The 21314-nt window shown below is 39.3% G+C and overlaps 1 protein-coding gene across 2 annotated transcripts in view; it reads left to right on the top strand.

The window, feature by feature from the left end:
* Window positions 1-16543, top strand: part of cps1 (carbamoyl-phosphate synthase 1, mitochondrial) — a 38159-nt gene extending 21616 nt beyond the window's left edge. The window contains exons 27-38 of one of the 2 annotated variants that reach the window (XM_083908929.1): window positions 467-534; window positions 2686-2761; window positions 4003-4080; window positions 6405-6512; window positions 6658-6747; window positions 6908-7078; window positions 11462-11536; window positions 11647-11745; window positions 13335-13394; window positions 13482-13594; window positions 15670-15799; window positions 15902-16543. In XM_083908929.1, the coding sequence (XP_083765055.1) occupies window positions 467-534; window positions 2686-2761; window positions 4003-4080; window positions 6405-6512; window positions 6658-6747; window positions 6908-7078; window positions 11462-11536; window positions 11647-11745; window positions 13335-13394; window positions 13482-13594; window positions 15670-15799; window positions 15902-16015 (1182 nt within the window). In that variant the 3' untranslated portion in view covers window positions 16016-16543. Of the gene's footprint in view, window positions 1-466; window positions 535-2685; window positions 2762-4002; window positions 4081-6404; window positions 6513-6657; window positions 6748-6907; window positions 7079-11461; window positions 11537-11646; window positions 11746-13334; window positions 13395-13481; window positions 13595-13671; window positions 13737-15669; window positions 15800-15901 lie in introns of those variants that run through there. The other variant, XM_083908930.1, reaches the window with a different exon arrangement.
* The last annotated feature ends 4771 nt before the right edge of the window (window positions 16544-21314 follow it).

Below are 21314 nucleotides of genomic sequence, written 5' to 3'. Positions count from 1 at the left end.
AAGCCTCTTGTGTGTGTTTGTTTGTTTGCTTGTTGGTACTCCACTTCTGGCAAGTGAACAGTAGTTAATGATGGAGGGGGGGGGGGCTAGAGAAATGATGATGAGGAAGAAATGGACATACTACTGCTTGATTCATTCCACCACAATGTTCTTTCTTTTACTCTTTTGATTTGAGTTCTTCTGTTTTGGGTGGTATACCTTTCATTTTTGCAGTCTTATATGTTTTATATGATGTGTGGTCGAACTGGTAATCTAAATAGAGTTTATGTGTGAAGGATTACTATAACAATTACAGATTTTTTGTAATTTCTTACAATTACTACAGTGTTTTCATGGCTAAATGTAATCCCAACAAGATTGTCCCAGATATATTAAGGCATTTCAAAGAAAACACTCAACATTTTAACTTATTCATCATGAAGTACTATGATTGTCAATCAGTTGTCTTTTGTTGTGCCTTTCGCAGGAAGATGCCTTGACATTCGCCGACCAGGTGGGCTATCCTTGTCTACTCCGCCCCTCCTATGTACTCAGGTGAGTGTCAGCATTGTTTACTGCTTAGATGCACATGCCTTTTATTTAATAGATTTTTAATGGAATATGTATGCGTTATTGTATAGTTTCCTTTATTCGCAATGCAGTTCATATACATACATATCTTTGTTCTTCATCTTTTGCATATTTATGTATGGATAAACTTTTCTGGCTGCAGTATTATCTGAACAGCACAAAACACAGGGAAGAAAACAGTGCAGTGTACAAGAAGAAGAGAAAAATCAATGGATATTTTAATAGCGTATTCACAAACCTATTAACTGTCTAAAACACAGTTTTAGTTATGATGATTAATTAACTCATCCGAGTGCTTCTTCAGTCATGCAGTGACACTTCTGTCCAGCAGATGTCATGGTGAGACCCTGTATTTAGCTGTAAACTAAATGTAAAATGAAGCTTTAGACTTTAAAAAAAATGATTTTACATGCAAATTAATGATGCTGTTCAAAATGGAATCTTTCTGCGGGTAACATTCAAAACTTAGCAAGTAACAAAGTAATTACACAGCGTTTAAAAATTCACTGTCAAAGTGGCCATAATCATTCTATACGTGATGTGGAGCTTATGAACACAATTTTGTTTAATCTCTTCCCATTTCTAGAGAATCTTTCCCCTTCACCGTGGACACACTTGATAACGGTTTTTTCAATGTTGTTCCCAGCATTGTACATAGTGCACAAAGCCACACTTTCAAAGATTTTCTTTATCTACCACTATTTACATATTTACCCTAAGCTTGACCAGTTCCTCAGAATTTAGGCTCTCATTAGAACCAGATTTTAGTCTCCATGAAGACTACTGGTCCTAACACCAAGGCAACACTTATCATAATAATAAATACATTTATGCTATAACTGTTGGATTGTTTTTTAACCTACTCCACATTTGCATACAAAGGTCCCTTATATCATTTGGTTATGAAAGATTTCGCATAAGAGCTGCTGCAACCACTAAACACTGCTGTGTACAAATAATTAGAGAAGTTCCAAGTTTCAAACTCTGCACAGTTGAAATGACTCACAAAATAATAATGGTTTACAAGTTGCTGCAAAAGCCAGTGTTGGCGAGACGGAATGAAATGCAAATGCACAGTCGTCCACGGTTTCTGTGTCCAATCAGATCCAATAAATAAACAAAAATATTAATTTATTTTCATAAAGAATTTATTGGGTTTATTTTTGATTCAATAGGTATATTATACGTGTTTGATATATTGAATTCTGGGATCAAGTTAATGAAACCAGAACAATAGTTGTGTGAACATGAAGTACTATGAGGTGAGATAAGAATATCACACATACTCATCGACAAATTGACTTTAAGTTTGTTTTATAGTTGAATCACTGTCAGTCTTGTTTCTTTCTGATTTCACATCTGTTTTTATTTTCTATTATACGTGTATATTATTTAAATTTTAGAGCAGAAAAAGAGAATCCTCATATGAAATTAAGTATTAAAATAAGAAAAATAAGAACAAGCATTTGTCAAAGTTTAAGAAGGCAATCTGGTGTGATGGAGAGAACATTTATTTTTACATTCTCACACTGGATTGAGTATTAACTTTTCCATTTAAATTATTTTCTTTAACATGATGATCAGGACAGTGATGCAGAATCTAGATGGCCTCAGAGTCGAGGGTGTGACTGAAATAAATATGCATCTTTTAATTCTTAAATAAAGGTTCAACATGGAATTGGCGGTTGGACATATTTCTACCTCTGAGCCACAGACAGTAAAGGAATAAACCTCTGATCCAAGCCTGTGACCCCTCTGTCCTGTTTCTCTCAACCACTCTTCTTCAAACCAGAGGAAAAAATAAACCAGCCTTAATCTGTTGTTTTTTAATGACAAAGTTCTGAACTTGTTTTCAAGAGCCTGGAGTGCTTTTCGACCTAAATAACTGCTCTCCTCCCGCTCTCTTTTTTTCTGTCTTTCCCTCTCATGCCTCATTTTGACTGTTTCCAGACCGTGTTCTCGATGGTAATAGTGATGCAACAGAGAGATAATGAGTGTTTTGAACAATCATTAGAAGCTTGTATGTTCTCCTGTTTGCCTGCCTCTCTTCCTCTCCCCTGGCCTTGTCTTTGCTCCCCCTCTCACTCTCTCCCTCTCCTGCTCGCATCTCACCAGCGGTTCAGCGATGAACGTTGTGCATGGAGAGGAGGAGATGAAACGTTTCTTGGAGGAGGCCACTCAGGTGTCCCAGGTGAGTTTGGTGTTAACACGCCTGCAAATGAGAGATACATATTGTCAGAACATTCCTTCAAAGGTGTCATCATGGCCCTCATTTTTTCAGTGTCTTGAATTCAAATTATCTAAGGACAAAGGGTCTTTCTTCAAATCACGCACACACAGTCTGACTCTCTATTTCATGTTGTTTTCTCCCTCTGCTTTCAGTTAACTGCTTATAGCAGCTGCTATGTCTGTTGGCTACAATTGTGTGCCCAACTCTTTCTCTCAGGTCGCTTTGGGACAACAGTATCACAACTTCAGTGCATCAAAAAGACTATTGATGGTGGTTTAATGTGTAAAATATACTCTTGCAGGGTCAGAATCACGGGGGATAAAAAAAAATTGACAAAGCCCTCAGATTCTTTTAAAAATATGTTATATGATACTGTGTACGACCCACAGGCACTATCACATTGATGTATTGCAATGCCCAGGCCGTACTGTAACCATCTTCAGCTTTTCTTTGTTATCCGTCTGTTTTTTTTAGTTTGATAATGTGGAATACAAACTTGAATCCATCAGAGGAGGATCAAATATATGTTTCAGTGTCTGTGGACACCAGGAGACATTTCTAGCCACATGAAAAATGATCAAACACCGATTGTACTCATGACAATATCAGTTGTGAGCAATAATTTGTCAAGGTATGAAAGAAAGTTGAATATTTCTGCCCCGTGACTCAATCTGCAACGACCCCCTTAATCACACCTCCACTTTGAGCTACATCCTGTTTGCTCATATTTGAGATGTACAGTATGTGGCTCAAGCAGATGCCTCGATTGTGGAAGGTTTAAAGTTTGTTCCCAGATCATTCCAGAAATATGCATCTAAGAGAAATCTAAAATCTTCTTTTGTTGACCCTCAAATTGAAATAAAATGGGTCGCTTGTTCAAATGAAACTATAGAGAATGAGTACACAGTTCTGCAGCTCCTCTCAGCTTTACAGGGTTTGTACCGTAGCTTGAGCCTATTGTTTATCTTTCTGAACCACAAGTTCACTGTGCTCTTTCTTCTCTTGCTGCTTTCATCATGATGCTTTCAGCTAACAGTTGGTTGTCTTTAGTGGAAAAAGCTCTTACAAAACTCTGACATACAGCGGGAGATCAAAATGGAACATTTAGAGAGAAAATAATATAATTTTAACATCTTTTCACCAGAACCAGAACTCTAAATACTTAATAATGTAACCCTAATCTGATGCTTTCTTTCCTCCAGGAACATCCAGTGGTCATCACCAAGTTCATCTGTGGTGCCAGAGAGGTCGAGGTGGATGCTGTGGCCAAGGCTGGCAAAGTGAGACACTACTTATGTGTTCTGTGCATTTATACAAGCTTTTATGTTACATACAGTTCTTCCCGATATAACCAGCTGATTACTTTGGCAACCAGACTCATGATGATGTTCTTCCTGCAAAAAAAAGATCCATACTTTTGAAAAACACAGCAGCCTGCATCACATAAATACAGCGAATGTGTCTGGTGGTACTGACTGACAACTTCACATTGCACTTCCTTTTGGTTCTGAGCAATACACCAGCACACTTAGCATGGCTTATATTATAAACATACCACATATTGCAGTAGTACTACCGAAGGTGATGTTGCATCCAGAGCATGTGAAGTAGACGGAAAAATGCTACGCTCCAGGGGTGCTTTTAAAAAAAACAAAAAAAAACAAAGCAGATTTTACCTTCTGGTTTGTTCACAGTTCTATCAGCAACATATCAGAAATGCGAATTGCCAACTGCTAACACAACACATAAAAGAAAAGAGAAACCACACACATTTTCTCTGAAATGGGAATTGTAAATGATGTTACAGTGACTGTTTCAAAGGGTTTCACATTTGTTGCACTGCTCTCAAGGTGTAAGTCTGCCTTTTATTTCACATAAGTCACATGTAGAAAATGTGATATTTTCAAAGAGTTGCATATAGACAAAAACGCTCACAGTCCTCAGCAATACATTGAACAGGTGTGAATTTGAATATTATAAGCAAATGCAAATCATAGAAATACAAAAACAGTTGGAGATGGACAAAAATACCTCTATTTATGAATATACTGGCACCATATTTTGAATTAATAACAGTTAAACATTATCTTTCAGCTAAAGTTTTGTATTTGAGCCCAGAAGATGACTTGAGTGGAGTTAATTTTATTGATCTTCAATGAAATGTGAAGACACATAATCTTTATTTGCTTTTAATACTTTTGATGTAGTTTTTAGGCATACTGATTTAATGAGATTTCCATGCTTCAACCAGTAATAATAACTTTGGAAGTTAAAGGTTTGAATGTCACGGAAGAGTAGTAGTGCCACAAAAAAAAAGAAAAAAAATCGGGATGTATTCTGAGAAAAAAGTCATAATTCTGACTTTAGTCTCAGAATTCATGCCATTATTCTTTTTTTTCTTTCAGTTTCATTGGTTTGAAAGTTACATTAAAGGTAAATTCCACAAACACTCACAAACACTTTGACATGACGGACCACACGGTGGAGCAGTTGCTAGTGCTGTTGCCTTGCAGCAAAAAGACACTGGGTTTGTGACCCGGTGTATGTTTGCATGTTTTCCCAGTGTGTGCGTGGGTTTTCTCTAGGTACTCGGGTTTCCTCACACAGTCTAGAACCATGCAGAGGTTAATTGGACACTCTAAATTGCCCTTAGGTGTGAGAGTGAGTGGTTGTTTGTCTCTGTGCTTGGACTGGTGACCTGTCCAGGTTGTGCCCTGCCTTTTGTCCTGTGTCAGCGGGGATCGGCACCTGCAGCCCCTCGACCCTAGTGCGGCGGATAAAGCTGTAGATGATGAGCGCTGACATGCCTTTCAAGATGGAAGTTTTCCTAACTAACCGTGAACTGGACAAACTTCTACAACTGTATAACTGTTGGCACCGAAACTTGAAGCAAATGATGGAGCCACCACGGTACTTGTCCTGAATGCCCTGGCTGTTTTTCCATTGTCTGGCCTATGGGAGTCATTTCAAGGGTGTCACCGTGAACGTGAGGAATTCAGTTGTATGGTAGATTTTCTCTCTACTTTCCCTGAATATAGCCCCTCCTTTATCTTCAGTATCACATTAACAAGCTCTCCATTCATTGAATACCAAACAGGCTCCATTATTACTGGCTGGTTTCTTTCTGTGTGTGTGTGTGTGTGTGTGCGAGTGTGAGAGAGGGAAAGTCAGAGATAATACGTATTAATTACAGGCTCTATCTGAAGAGTGCTAATGAATGCTGTGGTTAGCAGCAGTTTTAACGAACTAATGACACTGCAGCTCATTTACAGACACGCACACAATTGCAGCGAGTTGCTCAGTGATACAAATCTCCTTTCCTGCGGGTGAAATGTTGGAAGTTGTTCTTTTGACTCTGCATATCCACTTACATTGTTACTTACCGGCTCTGTCTACAAATGCACAGTCTTTGTACTCCTCACAGTTCACCATTTAATGCTATTTGAAGGTTGACACTGCAGGAGTATAGGTATAACAGCATACAGTGTGGACATCATCTAAATCTGAAGATTCTCATAAAAATAAGGAAGTTTAGTCTACTATGAGCAGGGATTTGTATCACTTATAATCATGTAAGTGACAAGATGACTGCACGTCTGTCCAGGTTCTTGTCCATGCCATCACGGAGCATGTGGAGGATGCTGGCATACACTCAGGAGATGCTACCCTAATGTTGCCAACTCAGACTATCAGCCAGGGTGCACTAGAAAAGGTATGTCACCTTCAGTTATCCTAGAATTATTGTGACTCAGGCTATATCACTATTCATTTTGAAACACCTTCTGTAAATCTTAATTTACCCAGACAACCTCATATATCGTGTTAATGTTTTCATGTTTTTTTTTTTTAAATTTCAGTTGAAGATCGCTGTTCGCAAAGTAGCACAAGCATTTGAAATTTCTGGACCATTTAACACTCAGTTTTTGGTGAAAGGCAATGATGTCATGGTAGGTAATACTTCACCGAGTGCTATGTATACTAAGTGTGCATCTTTTGATTGACCTTAACCCATGTGGATTTGGTTTGGTGCACATTTATTAATCTGTAAGAAATGCTGTGTCTTTTCTGCAGTGACAATCTTCCCGTTTGTGTTGTGTATCTGCAAAGGTGATCGAGTGTAATCTGCGGGCGTCACGTTCCTTCCCTTTTGTATCAAAAACGATCGGTGTGGACTTCATCAACGTGGCAACCAAAGTGATGGTGGGTGAGCCTTTGGACGAGGCGAGCCTGCCCTCGCTGGAGAAACCCATCATTCCTGTAGACTACGTGGGCATCAAGGTGAGAAAAAAACTCAATTAAATGTGAGCAGCTCGGGGCTGTTAGACTGTGTGTAAGTGACTAAGAAGTGAGGACTTTTTCCACCTTGTGGCTTACACACAATCATGCTGTGCCACTGCCTGCCCTGTAAATAGACCCAGCTATAATAACTCCAATAGGCCTTTTTCAGTGAGGTTATTTTGACATTTCACACTAGGAAAAAGCACGTTTTTGTAACACAATTTTTCTACTAATAATCTAAAAAGATTGTCCTATTCTCTTGTGAAACGACTTCCTCCAACTTCCAACTACGGTATAATGCAGGTGGTTGATCCAAGCCTGCCAACAAATGATAGTAAAAGCAGATTTTTTTTTATTTTAAGCTTGTATTAACATCTTTCTGCTGTGACCAAAACAGGCGTTTCTAGGCCGTCAGACCTGAACAGTAACACTGCAATCATACAAGATTACTGATTATTTTACATGCATGTCAGACAGGAACATGTATTCCTTAACTAAATTGCAGACTTTAAAGCACAGTGATGACTATAGCGGTTATAGTTATGTGATAAGTTTTATAAGAACCTTCGAACCTGTTGAATAAAAGTTACTTGTTCATTTCTTTAGAAGTCTCTAATCATGTCTCTGAACTTTTGACAATCTAAGGTGTATTTATAGTTGGCAAATTAGTTCCGATGTAAAGAGCACTTCATGTATGATCTCTTAATAGCTAGTGCTCGACCTGGTATTGCAGGTTTCATAGGATCACATGACAAAGATAGCAATTACTGTTCCATCCCTGTACTTAGGCACGATGGCAGGGAGTAATGGGTGCTTTCACATACTGCCTGGGAGGCTTACTTTTACTTAGATTGGGTATGAGAGAGTTTATGTGACGCCAGATGTTCTAAAACTATTTTTCCCAAAGTAATTTCTCCCTCTAATTACAATAGAGCTCCTGTAACAATGGCTGTAGTTTGGAGCCAATCACGCAGGTATAATCCCCCACTCTTCCCTGCCACCTAAAGTTTTCAATTTCTGTGCTGCACAGTGGTGAAGAATATTAATCAGAGCTCTGAATACTCCAGGTGCTAGGCTTAAAAGACTTCTGGAATTAACTTGGAGTCTATGACACAGGCTTCGTGTACACTTAAATGATATGGGCCGTGCAGGAATGAGCTGGAAAAACGCTGCAACAATACCTAACAATTGCGACATTAAGTTGCGCTAAATTCTTTTTGTTTGACATAATTTCTGCGCCATAACATAAAGTTCCCAAACACACTGTGATATCTGAAATGTAGTCCTCGCTAAGCCTTTATTTTCATTGCACACCCAGAGAGACTACCTTCATTTATCTGTCTCATTCCTCCTCATCTTCACTCACTCACTGTTACTCTTACTGTCTCTTCTTTTTCTGACAATCCCTCGTCTGAGGCCGTGTTGTTTTCCTTTCACTAACAAGTCCCCGCTGTGTAATTTCTGCCTCTATGTACAAACTCATAGGAACAATATTGCAGTCATATTTATGACACTAAGAGGAAGAAGAGCATGAAAACAACATTTGAGGTGGAGGAAACTGATTCGGTGCGTGTCCCCAGTGTACTCTTAATGACTGGAGGGGGAAAAAAACAGGAAAAACCCCACAAAAGCTTCCCGCTGTCGGATGTTATGTCCCCTTGACCATGGCATGCAGGGCATTATGGCGACTCTTGAAACAGACATGTTTTTGTGAGCCTAATAACCCAAGAAAAATACAAGCTTGAAACATCACAGACATCAACACACTATAAAGTAAGAAGACCAAGTTTAAACTAAAGTGTAAGTATATACACTCTACTGTTCTACGCTTTGTTGATGCAAATATCAGTCGGCTAATAATCACATGGCAGCACAACTCAATGCGTTTAGTCCTGCTCAAAGTTCAAATGAGCATCAGAGCGGGGAAGAAAGGTGAATAAAGTAATTTGGCGTAGTCGTCCGTGCCAGATGGGTTGGTTTGAGGATTTGAGGAACTTCAGATATACTAGGATTTTCATGCATGACCATATCTAGGGTTTACAGAGAATGGCTGAGTATAAAGCAGCAGCAGCAGCCATGCCAGAGCTCAAAGAAAAAGACTGACTTGATATCACAGAAAGGCAGCAGTATCTCGAATAACCACTTGTTACAGCCGAGACCACTTCTGAATACTTAACACTTTGATCCTTGAAGAAGATGGGCTACAGCAGCAGAAGACCACACAGATTGCCACTCGTCCCACTTTATTAGGGGATCCTTTGCACCTGATGTTTAACTTTACCCTATCTGCTGATACCACTAGGACCAAAGTACCCGCAATTTTTCTGTGAAGTAAGGGTGCTCACACAGGAAACCTTAGGAAACACGGAGCAATAAAACTTTCGCCACTGCCCAACAAGTACCCAGTACCTTGGAAGTACCATCATACTATTTATTAACTCTTTGGAATTCTCATAAGCAGTCACTTGTCATCTAAACATTTTAAAGCTGTCACTTTAGCAAACGTGCCACGTTTTGATTTTTTTTTTTTTTACTGAGCATTAGTTCAGTAATTACTCTTGAGCTTGCTGGACCCTGATTATGGCAGTCATTGACTATCATTAAGTCACACACTTCTCAGTGTTTTCGCCAACCCACACTTGACAAAATGATTCCTCTCCTGGATCCGTTGTATGGATTGTATCAAAAATACCCATCTGGAATGACATCAGTATTGTGTATTGACGTTCAGTACAACTGTTTATTTCAATGGAGCTGTAAGTATGAGAAGACATTTGCACCGACTCTGGAGTCTACTCTGAACAAAAATGTTTCTTTTACTATATTCACCCCCTTTTAAACCAGGAGTTCTGCTGGTGCCCTCAGATAACATTGTTCGTGTTGTGGATCCTCACAGTTGTAATGTCTTTAAGGAGTGGGCGGCCAGTGTGGGATTGGGATTTAATGTGTGCGTGCTTGTAGATTGTTTTAGGTTTGAGAGGCTCAAATGCAATGGTTTACATCCATTTTGTTCCAGAGACACACCGATTTCAACTGGAGGACACAGCATTTAAATGGCACCACTGAGTTTTCATCAAAATTCCACTCATGAAGCCTTGTGACTTGTTTCTCATTTTCAGAGCATTTAACTCTCCCTGGGTGATGGTCGAACCTCCCCCCCTCCTTTTTTCTTGTTATTTTTCCACTTTCATATTTCAGTTTCATAGTTTTAATGATTAAGAGGAGACTCTGCAGTTGTCTTAGTGGGGAAGGAGTCTTTTTCATGTGGATTATTAAATTGACTGTCCTGGGTTTGCATTTACTCACAGACCTGCAAGCTTATGTCTCTGAGCCACCGTTTGAGTCACAATTGTCTTCTTTCTGTCATTTTTTTTTATTGTGGTTCCTTACCGGACATCAAAAGTACTCTCTTGCTGTTTTTCCCTGTCTTTACAAGTTCCACTCCCTCTACTTGGTCTGCTGTCTTTCTCGAACTCTTTGAACAAAGCCTTGATAAGCGATGCTAGTTCCCTGTGTGCATTCCCCTCCTCTCCGTCCCCTCTTCCATTAGTATGCCAACATTACATTCGGCTGATTAGATAGCCCCCTTCAAGGATGAATCCCTCCCTTGTGGCCCTTGCCTTTATGAGTGTGTGTCTGTCGGTGTGTGGGTGTGTGTGTGTGTGTGTGTGTGTGTGTGTATGCATGAGCCATCCAGCACCACGCCACCTGTCCCTCTTCTGGATAATGTGGGTCGTGTGTTCTTACACGGAGAAATAAGTTTTAAATGTACCCATTCACATTCCACTGCACTCATTTTCTTATTTATTTGTTCCTTTCCTCACTGTCTTCACTTCTTCTAGCTTTCAACTGTCTTTTATTTTCTATTTTCTCTCCTCCACATGCCCTGTTGTCTTCTGACTCACCCTTTTTTTATTTTTATATCAGACTACCTACCTTCTCCCCCTCTCCAGCATGGAGACACAATGTTAAACAGGCCGTTAAAGCGTCTGATGTCTTTCTTTTCAGATTTCCACTTTTAGCCTGTCTGCACCAGCAGACCTTTCTCCTCTCTTATTTTCCTAAAGCAGAAGTGGTGGTTGGCATGAGGATAATAATTGTATTTATTTAACACTGAACAGACATCGTTTTTGTTATTTATTTTTCCAGGTGCAAATTCAACTTGCGGACACTTGATCCACCTGTTACTGTTATAGCGAATACATGCACATTTCACCCCTAGGTGGCAGTAAATCCATAAAGGGATTTCTGGTATGTGGTAACAAGTGGTTTATGATGACTATAAAACCAACCAAGTGCTGTTTATAGATACAGACAAGAGTTTTTTTTTATAAGAATGAATAGAGTTTTCACTCTCCCATCACTCTCCTATTCTCTGACCAGGCACCCATGTTCTCCTGGCCTCGGTTGAGGGACGCAGACCCTGTGCTCCGTTGTGAGATGGCCTCCACCGGAGAGGTAAGTACATTACAAACGATGCAACGATAATTTTGATCCCTTTTTTTTTTTGGGGAGAGTTGGCATCGACGGTTACTCATGTTGGGTCTGCACATGTTGTTTTCTTGCAGGTAGCTTGCTTTGGACCAAATATTTATTCAGCCTTCCTGAAAGCTATGCTCTCCACAGGCTTCAAGCTGCCACAGAAGGGAATCCTGATCGGGATTCAGGTAAGACTACAGCCATCTGGAGGTCTACTTGCCTCCTGTTTGTCTTTCCTTTTGTACCTCCTGCCGCACAAGACGCCAAATGCGATGACGCTTAGTGTTTTAGTTTGCTGTTTCTCACAAGCTCAGCGTGACACTACTCAGGCATGTTTTGCAACAATTTAGACCTTGATTCTTGTGACCATTAGGTTTCACATGACTTGAAACTATCATCAGCTCACAAGTGAAAACATGTGAATAGGCTCCCAAATAGTTCAGAGTGGATAATGTCTCTCAAGTCATAGAATTTATTTGATGATGTCATACCTGAATGAATACACAGACCAAAGTAAGGCTATTCAAAACATGATTATCATATAAAAACGTTGTCCTAGGTGTAAAGGAGTATCTCACGAAAAACAACCATGTTTATGTCAAAATATTTTCCTCATCAACCAAATGCCTTATCAAAAGAAGTTTTGAGTTATTGGGAAAAAAAAAATCCCCAGCTACAGAAAAGAACAAAATGTAAGCCAGGATGCTGTATTCTAATTTTAATGACACCACATTACATGAATTTAGTAATTAAGTCTTGCAGCCGCCCTAGGTTGCCAAACTGCGAGGTTGACTAATGCAGCCTGAAAAAAACAGTCACAACACAAGCTGGGTAATTGGTGCTCTTGGGGAACAGGTCCACTTCAAGGCAAGTGCCTGGGGTCACATACACACGATAAAACATGGCTGACAAGCGGCAACATACAAGGCAGATGTATTCAGAGCACACAGAGAAGCTGTGAATTTTTAAAAATTAAACTGTTTTATTCAGCGTTTTACTGGCTTTAATCACAGGATACGTTCAGTTTGCAGAGGAGGAGATTTCTGTGGATAATAAAGCCTCCTGAATGATTATCCACCAATCCTTTCATTACCTCACCGATCTTCAGCAGTTGTTATTGTTTGAGATACTGCGAGAAAAACGGAAAACTACAAACTGGCAGTTATAAATGAACTGAATATAGATCGCTAAGCTGTATTTATGTCACAAACTAATGTGGGTATAGTTGTCAGCCTTTGTCTATAGGTTTTCTAAATTGTGAGCTCTTTCCTACAATACAAGTACAGGCAGGAAGTGTCGAAAATAAAAAGTACAGGAAATATATACAAAATTGAACCGCTACAAGAGAGATGAGATATATAAAAGTGGTATTTACAGTGTTAGAATTGTTCATGAGTGATATCATGATGATGAGTAACACCATTGTTTATCTGTATATATTTTTTATTATCGTTTTGTGCCTACGTGCCGTCTTGTTTTCCTAACGATGATATAATTGAAATCTCAGTTTATATCTCTCGTTTATGTTTTTATACCAATTAATGATTCAGTTGCAAAAACAAATGTATAACTTAATGCAAAATTATGATAATTCTCAAACGCCATGAATTTGCAGTAGGAAGAAGGATCAAAAGACGAGGGCAGATTTAAACTTTTAGTCATGAATGATACCTAATGAATTTAAAACTTGTGTATGAGCAAAATCCACCGTCAGTGCAATTTATCTTCTGGTATTTATATCCCGTTTCATTTTGTTTTATTTCTGCCTCTCTTCTAGCTTTCGTTCCGACCCAATTTCCTGGCCACAGCACACCAACTGAAAGAGGAAGGCTTCAAGGTGAGTGCTTAAAACTTAGAAAAACAAACAAACGCAAATTAGACCATCTTCATTATGCTGTAACGTTGCCTTATTTCTGTTTTCTAGCTCTATGCTACAGAAGCTACTTCTGCTTGGCTATGTGCCAATGACGTGCCTGCCACTACAGTAGCCTGGCCGACAAACAAGGGAGAAGACACCAGTTTGCCCAGTATCAAGAGGTTTGGAAATGTTCATTTACACATTATGCAAAAAGAACTTTTTAATCATTTAAATCCTTATATTTGGGACTCTGTAGGCCCTATCAGGCAAAGTGTGAAAAAAGATGACCCACTCATGTTTTTGTGGTCCTCCTCCAAGTACAGGAGATAAAACATGCGATGTTGACTTCGGCGCTCATTGGGACGTCACAATGCGCTAAATTCCTGGAATTGTTGTCTCGCTAAAACACGCAAGAGTGCTGGCGAGGGCAGCAGTATTCGAAAACCGGATGTCTGTGAAAAATTCTATTCTTGGCTCCACAGTGCAGCACAGAGTTCTACACAAACTTCCAGCCTCGGAGGATTTATCTGTCCAGTGGATACATGTTATATATGACGGCAATGTGCCTGCTAGAGCCTGAAAATGATCACTTTTCCAAATGCCAACTGCTGTTAGCTCCCAGTAACCTCTGTGGCTGATGTCATTTCCTGTCCCTTAAGTTTCATTTTACTTTTTTCTTTTTTTAAAGTGGACCTAAAGTGATACTACTAAACAGAGCGTTCTGAACAGGGCTGTTATTGCAGGGTGATTGAACTGCTGTGGTGCTTCATCCTTATTGTATTTTGACCAAAGCATGTCACAGACATGTTCATTAGGACACCAGGGAACTAGGTTAACTTGGAGAAATAGGGTATAATATGACCCCTTACTACAACAACAAACTAAATAAAACTAAATTCACATTTTATTAATTTTTCCACAGATATTTCTGTCTAGATAATGTGTAACTGCAGCAACATTTTTAGGGTACAACTTTTTTTCTTTTTTTTTTATAAGTGATATGTAAACTATGATTCATAAAATCCAAATTTGGAATAGTTAAACAGTGTAAGATCTAAGGACATATCTCCCTTCATTACCACCATTAAATGCTGCCAACATCAAAGATGATGTAGCGCACTCTGAAGTCCACAGTGATTACGTGCACCAAGACTAGGGCTTGAATGGGAGGATGAGGAAAGTCTTATGTCAGTGATGCCAAGTCAAATTTGGAAATATACATAAAAACAGCTCTTGGTCTTCATTTCCCAATTTTAATTAATTGTCCGCATAGGTTCTCCGTCATCTTCCGTAGACTTAGCTGTAGGCAACTGGACTCGATGGAGTTAAGTTGCAGACATCCAAAGGCTTCTTTAAGTTCAACGTTTTTACGTAACTGCACTTAAAGCGAGGGTGACCGCTTTTCTTGCGGTTATTTTTAATACGAAAGCTGCATGCAAACAAGGATGCAACATATTCAGAGGCTCGAGCGGCGCAGAATAATTATAGAATGCTGACGGTGGCTGAAATTCTTAGGTAATTATTCCACAAACAAGTCATGATTATCCCGCGCCGAGGCCATCTGGACCATATGTTTGGACGCGAGCGAGTGACAAAGAGGATGTAAAGGGAATTTAATGGGGTCTGGAGCAAAACAACTCACACACGCACAAGATGGCATCAGCTGTGCAAGGTGGCATAGAGGCCAACCACTTATAAAGAAGAACATGACCTTTGTCATCACTCATGTCTGTCCTCCATATTTTCTAAGAGAATTCGCCCCTAATTCAATGCTGTCTGTCAAAGGCCTTCAAAGCAGAAAGGCTTTTCAGAAGTCAAGGCTTGTGTGTGTCTGTGTGTGTGTGTGTGTGTGTGTGTGTGTGTGTGTGTGCTCATGTGTGAGAGAGTGAGGGAAACGGGGAGAGTTGCTACAAGTGTAATATAACGGAGGCAAACTAAATGAATTCAACTATTGTAATATTAGGTTCACAGTTGTCTTTTATTTTGTCAGCTCCCTGACACATAAGATAATCACTGCTAATAAACAAAACTTGAAGGTTTTTTTCACATCATTAAAAATGTGTAATTCTCCTAAAAGTGTAGCTTTTGTGGCTATTTAAATATCAGCTTTTTGTGGAACCAACTCCTCATCCAGCCAAAAATTAAGAAGTCGAGTAATATACTGCATATCTGGGCCCTGCATCAAATTAAGATGTTTTTTGTGAGTGTCACTGTGGTTTTTATTATTTTATTTTTTTAATGCTTGTTTTGATAGACTGATAAACGAGGGTCATATTGACCTAGTGGTCAACTTACCCAATAACAACACTCGCCATGTGAAGGACAACTTCCTCATCCGCAGGATGGCGGTCGACCACGGCGTCCCCCTCATCACAAATTACCAGGTCTCGCACCACATTTCGCTTTTATTCGCACAGGTTACATTTACAATACTCTCACGTCAGACTTGATGAACTTGAACATGATGCTTTTGATTTGTTTATTAGGTGGTGAAGCTGTTTGCAGAAGCTGTTCGCTACGCTGGTGAGCTCGACACCACCAGCCTCTTCCACTACAGGCAGAAAGATGAACAGCAAAGAGGGAGAACCCTGCAGGGATAGAGCTTCCCGTCTCCAAATCAACTCTCCTTGTGTATGTTGTAGAAGTATTGAGACCTACATATAGTTTCTTAAAAAAATGTTTACTATTGGTTATCATTAGCACATTTCCATTCAACTTTGACGTTGCCAGGTTATGATCACTCAAGCAAACAACTTGCTTTTACTTGTTAATAATGGAAACGTTTGCAGCTTTTACTGTACATAACCTGTTGTTGGGAAATGGGCAGTGGACCAGATTCGGTGTAGATATGTTGTGTAAGATCATTGTCAAACTGGTATCCTATTGCAGGGCAATAAATACCAGCCAAACAGATTCTGGTAGTCCAAAAGATTTTCCTTTACCACACAATAAGTCAGAGATAAAGCATTTAATGAATTGAATTTCGGTACAACCTTCCACAACATAGAGTATCAGCCTCTTATAAAACATTAGTTATTATAAAGTGGTACCGTTGCAGTTTTTATGTACGATCAGCTGGCATATGTACATTTGCAATGACGGCTATCAAACTCTCTGCTCTGCACCTGAGCTACATTCAATATCAAAAGACATTGGTAAATGCGTTTTTTACTTATTTGATCTCATTCATCTAATTTTTTTTTTGTTTTTGTTGAAAATGTAATGTAGATAAAGTACTTGTAATTATGGTAATCACACAGATTGTATCGTCTGACCCTTGTATGCCATTCTGCGGCAGTCCAACTCATTTTTTTTTTAGTCCTCTCAAAATAACAAAAACGACTGATCTCCCTCTCTGTCACGTTATTTGGTTTTTGTTCGGTAAAAATCCACTCTAACAAGTGAAGCTTTCTTTCACTTATCTGGACATACTTGAAATTCATACACAACACAATATAGCAGCATTGGATCATGACATGTTGAACTTTGTGCTGAAGTATATGACAGCTGAGCATCATTGTGTTTACTGTTGTTGGACATTCAGTTAGCTGATTGCAATCTTTAACCTTGATGCTAAAAATGACCTGTCGAAAGTTTCTATCAGAAAAATCTACTGATGCCATGAATAGTCGGCTTTGGCCATTTTTCAGTCAAACCTTTTTGTATTGGGAACTTAATTTGGGGATACACAAAGTACTGTTAAGTACTTGAAGTTGTATAAAAATCTTGTTTTATAATACAGGAAGTAAACAGTTTATCAGATGCACATTTGGAAAACCTTAGTTTTGTCTTCATTCTACAAAGCTTTTTCCTGTTTTTTTGCTGTTGTTGGAAACATTGGAAACAATGTAATGTTATTTGACTCTTATCTGAAATTGGGCTCTGTCAAGCAATACTATCAGGTCAGACTGAGGGAACGTTTGTGGGAGGGAGATCTCAACACCACTACACTGAGAAATTCAAAGAGAGGCATGTTGATATATGATTCGACAATGGTTTGAATTCAATAGCTGTTTAGTTTATATTTTGAAGTTATGTACTGCAGTTTTAAGTCCAGGCATGAAGGTCTAACACCCCACTTTTGTGCATACAGCTGCTTCCAACCCAACATGAACACTGGGGGGGCCGTCTCAAACACAATGCTTTACACAGAAATAAACCATACAAACTGAGAGAAACACTCACCGACCGACATAAGGCACATGCCCGCTCGATGGACACGCAGCATACTGGTTGCATAACTGCTTCAGGTTCCATTTACAGACACAACTCCCCAAAGAGTGCTAATATTGATCTCCCTGCAAATCCTTTTTCAACCTTCCTCGAGCAGTTTTACACCGAGCTCACCTCTTTCAACTCGACTGCCTCAGCTTTGAGAGCAGGGGTATTCAATTAAAGGTCAGAGAGGTCCAGCTGGGGAAAATTTCCTCAAGCAAACGAGAAAATGGTGTTGCCCTCTGGTTCTTCAGAAAGCTGCAGTGTCCCTGCGGATGGACCAAACATCCGAAAGCCCCGTTTCAGATGAGCCTTTTGTATGATGTTGTGCTGCGCGAGCGCGTGGCGGTAATGATGATCAGAGGATGCCCTGCGAAAAGTTGATTATACTCATCATTGTGTTCATCGCCTTAGCAGGGGAACACGGGGTTGATGAAGTATGCTATCATAAAAGAGGAGCTCAGGATTTTTCCCTCTTTCGTTCTCACTACAGCTCCCTTCTCCCTCCCCCCCTCCTCCATCACAGGTCCTCCGACTGTGGCTGTTTCTACCCTGTTCTAACTTCCACCTTTTAGCTCACATTTCCTTTATGACCAGGTCCACGTCGGCTTCTCTTGTCTGTGTTGAAGAATCTGTGGATTTCCTTGCCTTTTCAGTATCTTTTTGATTGTTTTTTGACCCGAAATCAAAGCAAATTTATGTTTAATTATAATTCATGTATGCTCAAAAGAGTTGTACTTTGCAAACTCCCAAGTTGCTGATTTTAATAATCACCAGTCTTAGATTGAGAAATACTAGTACTAAACTGAAAATTACTTCATATCTGCCATGCACGTGCATCTCACATACGCACGTGCACATCAGAAGTCCCTAAAAAGTATGTTAAGTTACAAACACACACATAGTCGTATATACAATTTCCAAAGTTCATGTTTGGCTCCGTCTCTCTCGCACACACAGAATATCAAATTCTGTATCAACATAGTCTCAAATCCTGTTCAGTTGAGCTAATTCCAACTCAGCAGCCCAGGGCCATCGGAGTCACGATTCACTGCAGGCACAGTAACCAAGCAACAGGGCTGCATGTGAAGTTCATTGCATACTCCAGAGTGGAGCAGACCCCCATGTCTCGGGCAGTATGTCTGCAAATCCTACTTTGATTAAAGTGTGGTGTAGTGAAAAGCTGGTTTTCTGTTGTGGATCTGCTGACCTAGGTTCTAGTTTCTGCAAGGACACAGTGTTCCTTTGTGAGCAAACACGGGCCTAAGGTTAGTTCCAGACTAAAATGTCAACTTGAGCTGTCAAAACTCAAAGCGAGTGCACAGATTCAGTCAGAGTTTTAGACTAGTTCTTCCCTTGGACCGGGGCTGTCGTAGCACGTGGCATATTAGCACGTACCAAGCGTATTATGATCCGTTTGCACAAGATTTTTCTCAGCATTACCGTAATTACGCAACGGTTTGTGCTATCAGGAAAAATTCCAACGGTTTCTAAAAGCTGAGAAGTTGTACGTAAAAGTCGGCATGTGGTTGTTGCTGTCATTTCACCTGCGAATCAGCATCTTTGTCACCAGATAGGAGAGAGTTGGAAAAACACCTGTAAATTATTTCTAGAATCAAACAACTACAGTGTTTTTCCTCAGTAAAACCTTTTATTTTTTTCTATTTTAAATTGTAATTACACTAATTTAACATGTTGTAAATTGTAAAAGAACTGCCAGACATTGACACTTATTCTGGAGCAATGGGTAAAGCACTTTTTCAACATTTTCTGGCCCTTTTATTGTTAAAAATAAGCAAAACAAAAGCCCAGACGTACATTTTAAGGCTTAGGGGTTAAAGGGTTAAAAACATTCTTATGATTTAACACAGTTAAAACACTAATCAAAACCAGCGGGTGTAGAAAACGCAGTGTAAACAGAGAATCAGGCTGATCATGCAACACAGTGATGCTTATACTTTGTTCTCTTTGCTTTGATGAAGATAATTCACATAGAGGTTGCAATTGCAGAGATATACTATATCATTTAATTTGAGCATCTCATTTTGGAGCAGGGGCACCACAAACAGGAGCAGGGAGGAACTTTATTTAGTCATTTTTTGTGAGGAAACATTTACCATTACACAATAGGAGCTTTGTAATTGAAGGAGGTTATGGAGAAGTTTTATGATGTCACAAAATTTGGATGAAAATGTAAAAAAAAATTAAAATCCACACGTGATCTCCAGCAGAATCATTAAACTGAAACCTCCCTTTCTAAATTCACGACTGTGATATAACAACAGATCCCCGAAAACTGGTATTGAGCAGATGACGATTGAACCAGACTAAACGGTTACTGTCACAGACGCAGACCTCCATTAAAAGTTTTCTGTTGGTTGTGGTCCAAAACTTCTGCAGAGTCTTTCTGAGAGTGACTAAAATTCGGCAGCAGGCCATTTAAAATTAACTTGGACCTCTCCCTAATCCACTGCAGTGAATTATCACTGATTTAATTACAGATTAAAATTGGACCAATTTTACTTATTATTAAGAGAGGCATTATACTCCCACAGTTTTATCTACATTATATCAGAAGTGTCTGGTTGGCTGTGTCTTACACATACAGCAATATATATATATATATATTTTTTACCACTTTCTCTGTTAAATGAAATGAATCTGTAGCTTCTTGGTGATATCGTTGGTGTCATTATGTTCCGACAGAAAAAGATCAAGCGAGGGTCCTTGACGATCGTCTGTAATTAAACTGCATTCTATTCAGCAGCTCGACGTGGATACATAGAACATGAGGGCGTGCAAAGGAAGAACAGAAACTTAAGTCGATCACAGCAGCAGCAACCCAAGTTTGAACCTAACCCCTATGATTAAAAATGATGTGCCTGCTCAAATCTGTTGCAATAACTAAGACGGTCAGACTTTGTTTCTTCTTTTCTTCTTTTTTTTTTTGTACACGGGAAGATGATGCATCCAGGAATAATAAATAATGCACTTTTTCCTTTTTTTCATTGCGTTGCTCTGACTGGCATGAAAACAGAGACCTGCTGCTTTTTTCGTTGGAGGAGAGAGAAAAAAAAAGAAAAGAAAAAAAAGCTGGCTAATTGACATGCGTTTTTCATGCTGCGCTAAATGAATTATTTATGGAGGTGAGGACCAGACAGACTTTAGAGAGGACTGAGCATCCATGTGGGATGAGTCGCACGCTGTAGTGTTTGGAGGCCAATCACAAAGTGTGCAAGCGAGTCTCAAAAAAAAAAAAAAAAAAAAAATCAAGGAGCAACGTACTGTGAATTCATCCACTGGTTTGTGAAGTGCTGTTTCTTAAGCCTTAAGCTTGACATTCTGGAGGTCACCGTTTAGTTCTGTGACCTTGATGCACCGGTTTGCGTCCGTAAGTTGGCGTCCGTGTGACATCGCTGATTAGCATTAGCTTACTAGTAGCCGTAAATATCAACTGTAACCCATAGTTTTTTTTAGTCTTACTTACATACATTAACTATAACAAAAAAATTACATTATTACAATTATAAGTGAATGTTACACCACAAATTAGAACAATGCTGTGTGTACATTAAATATAGTTTCACATTATCAGTGTTTATTAATAATATATTTTTTCCCATGTGGTCAAATGAAGAATAAACTTAAAATGATTGTGATGCTGTTGTTTGTTTGATTAAATTT

The sequence above is a fragment of the Microchirus variegatus genome (assembly GCF_963457635.1).
Source record: "Microchirus variegatus genome assembly, chromosome: 22".
Taxonomy (NCBI): domain Eukaryota; kingdom Metazoa; phylum Chordata; class Actinopteri; order Pleuronectiformes; family Soleidae; genus Microchirus; species Microchirus variegatus.
This window is presented reverse-complemented; position numbering and strand designations above follow the sequence as displayed.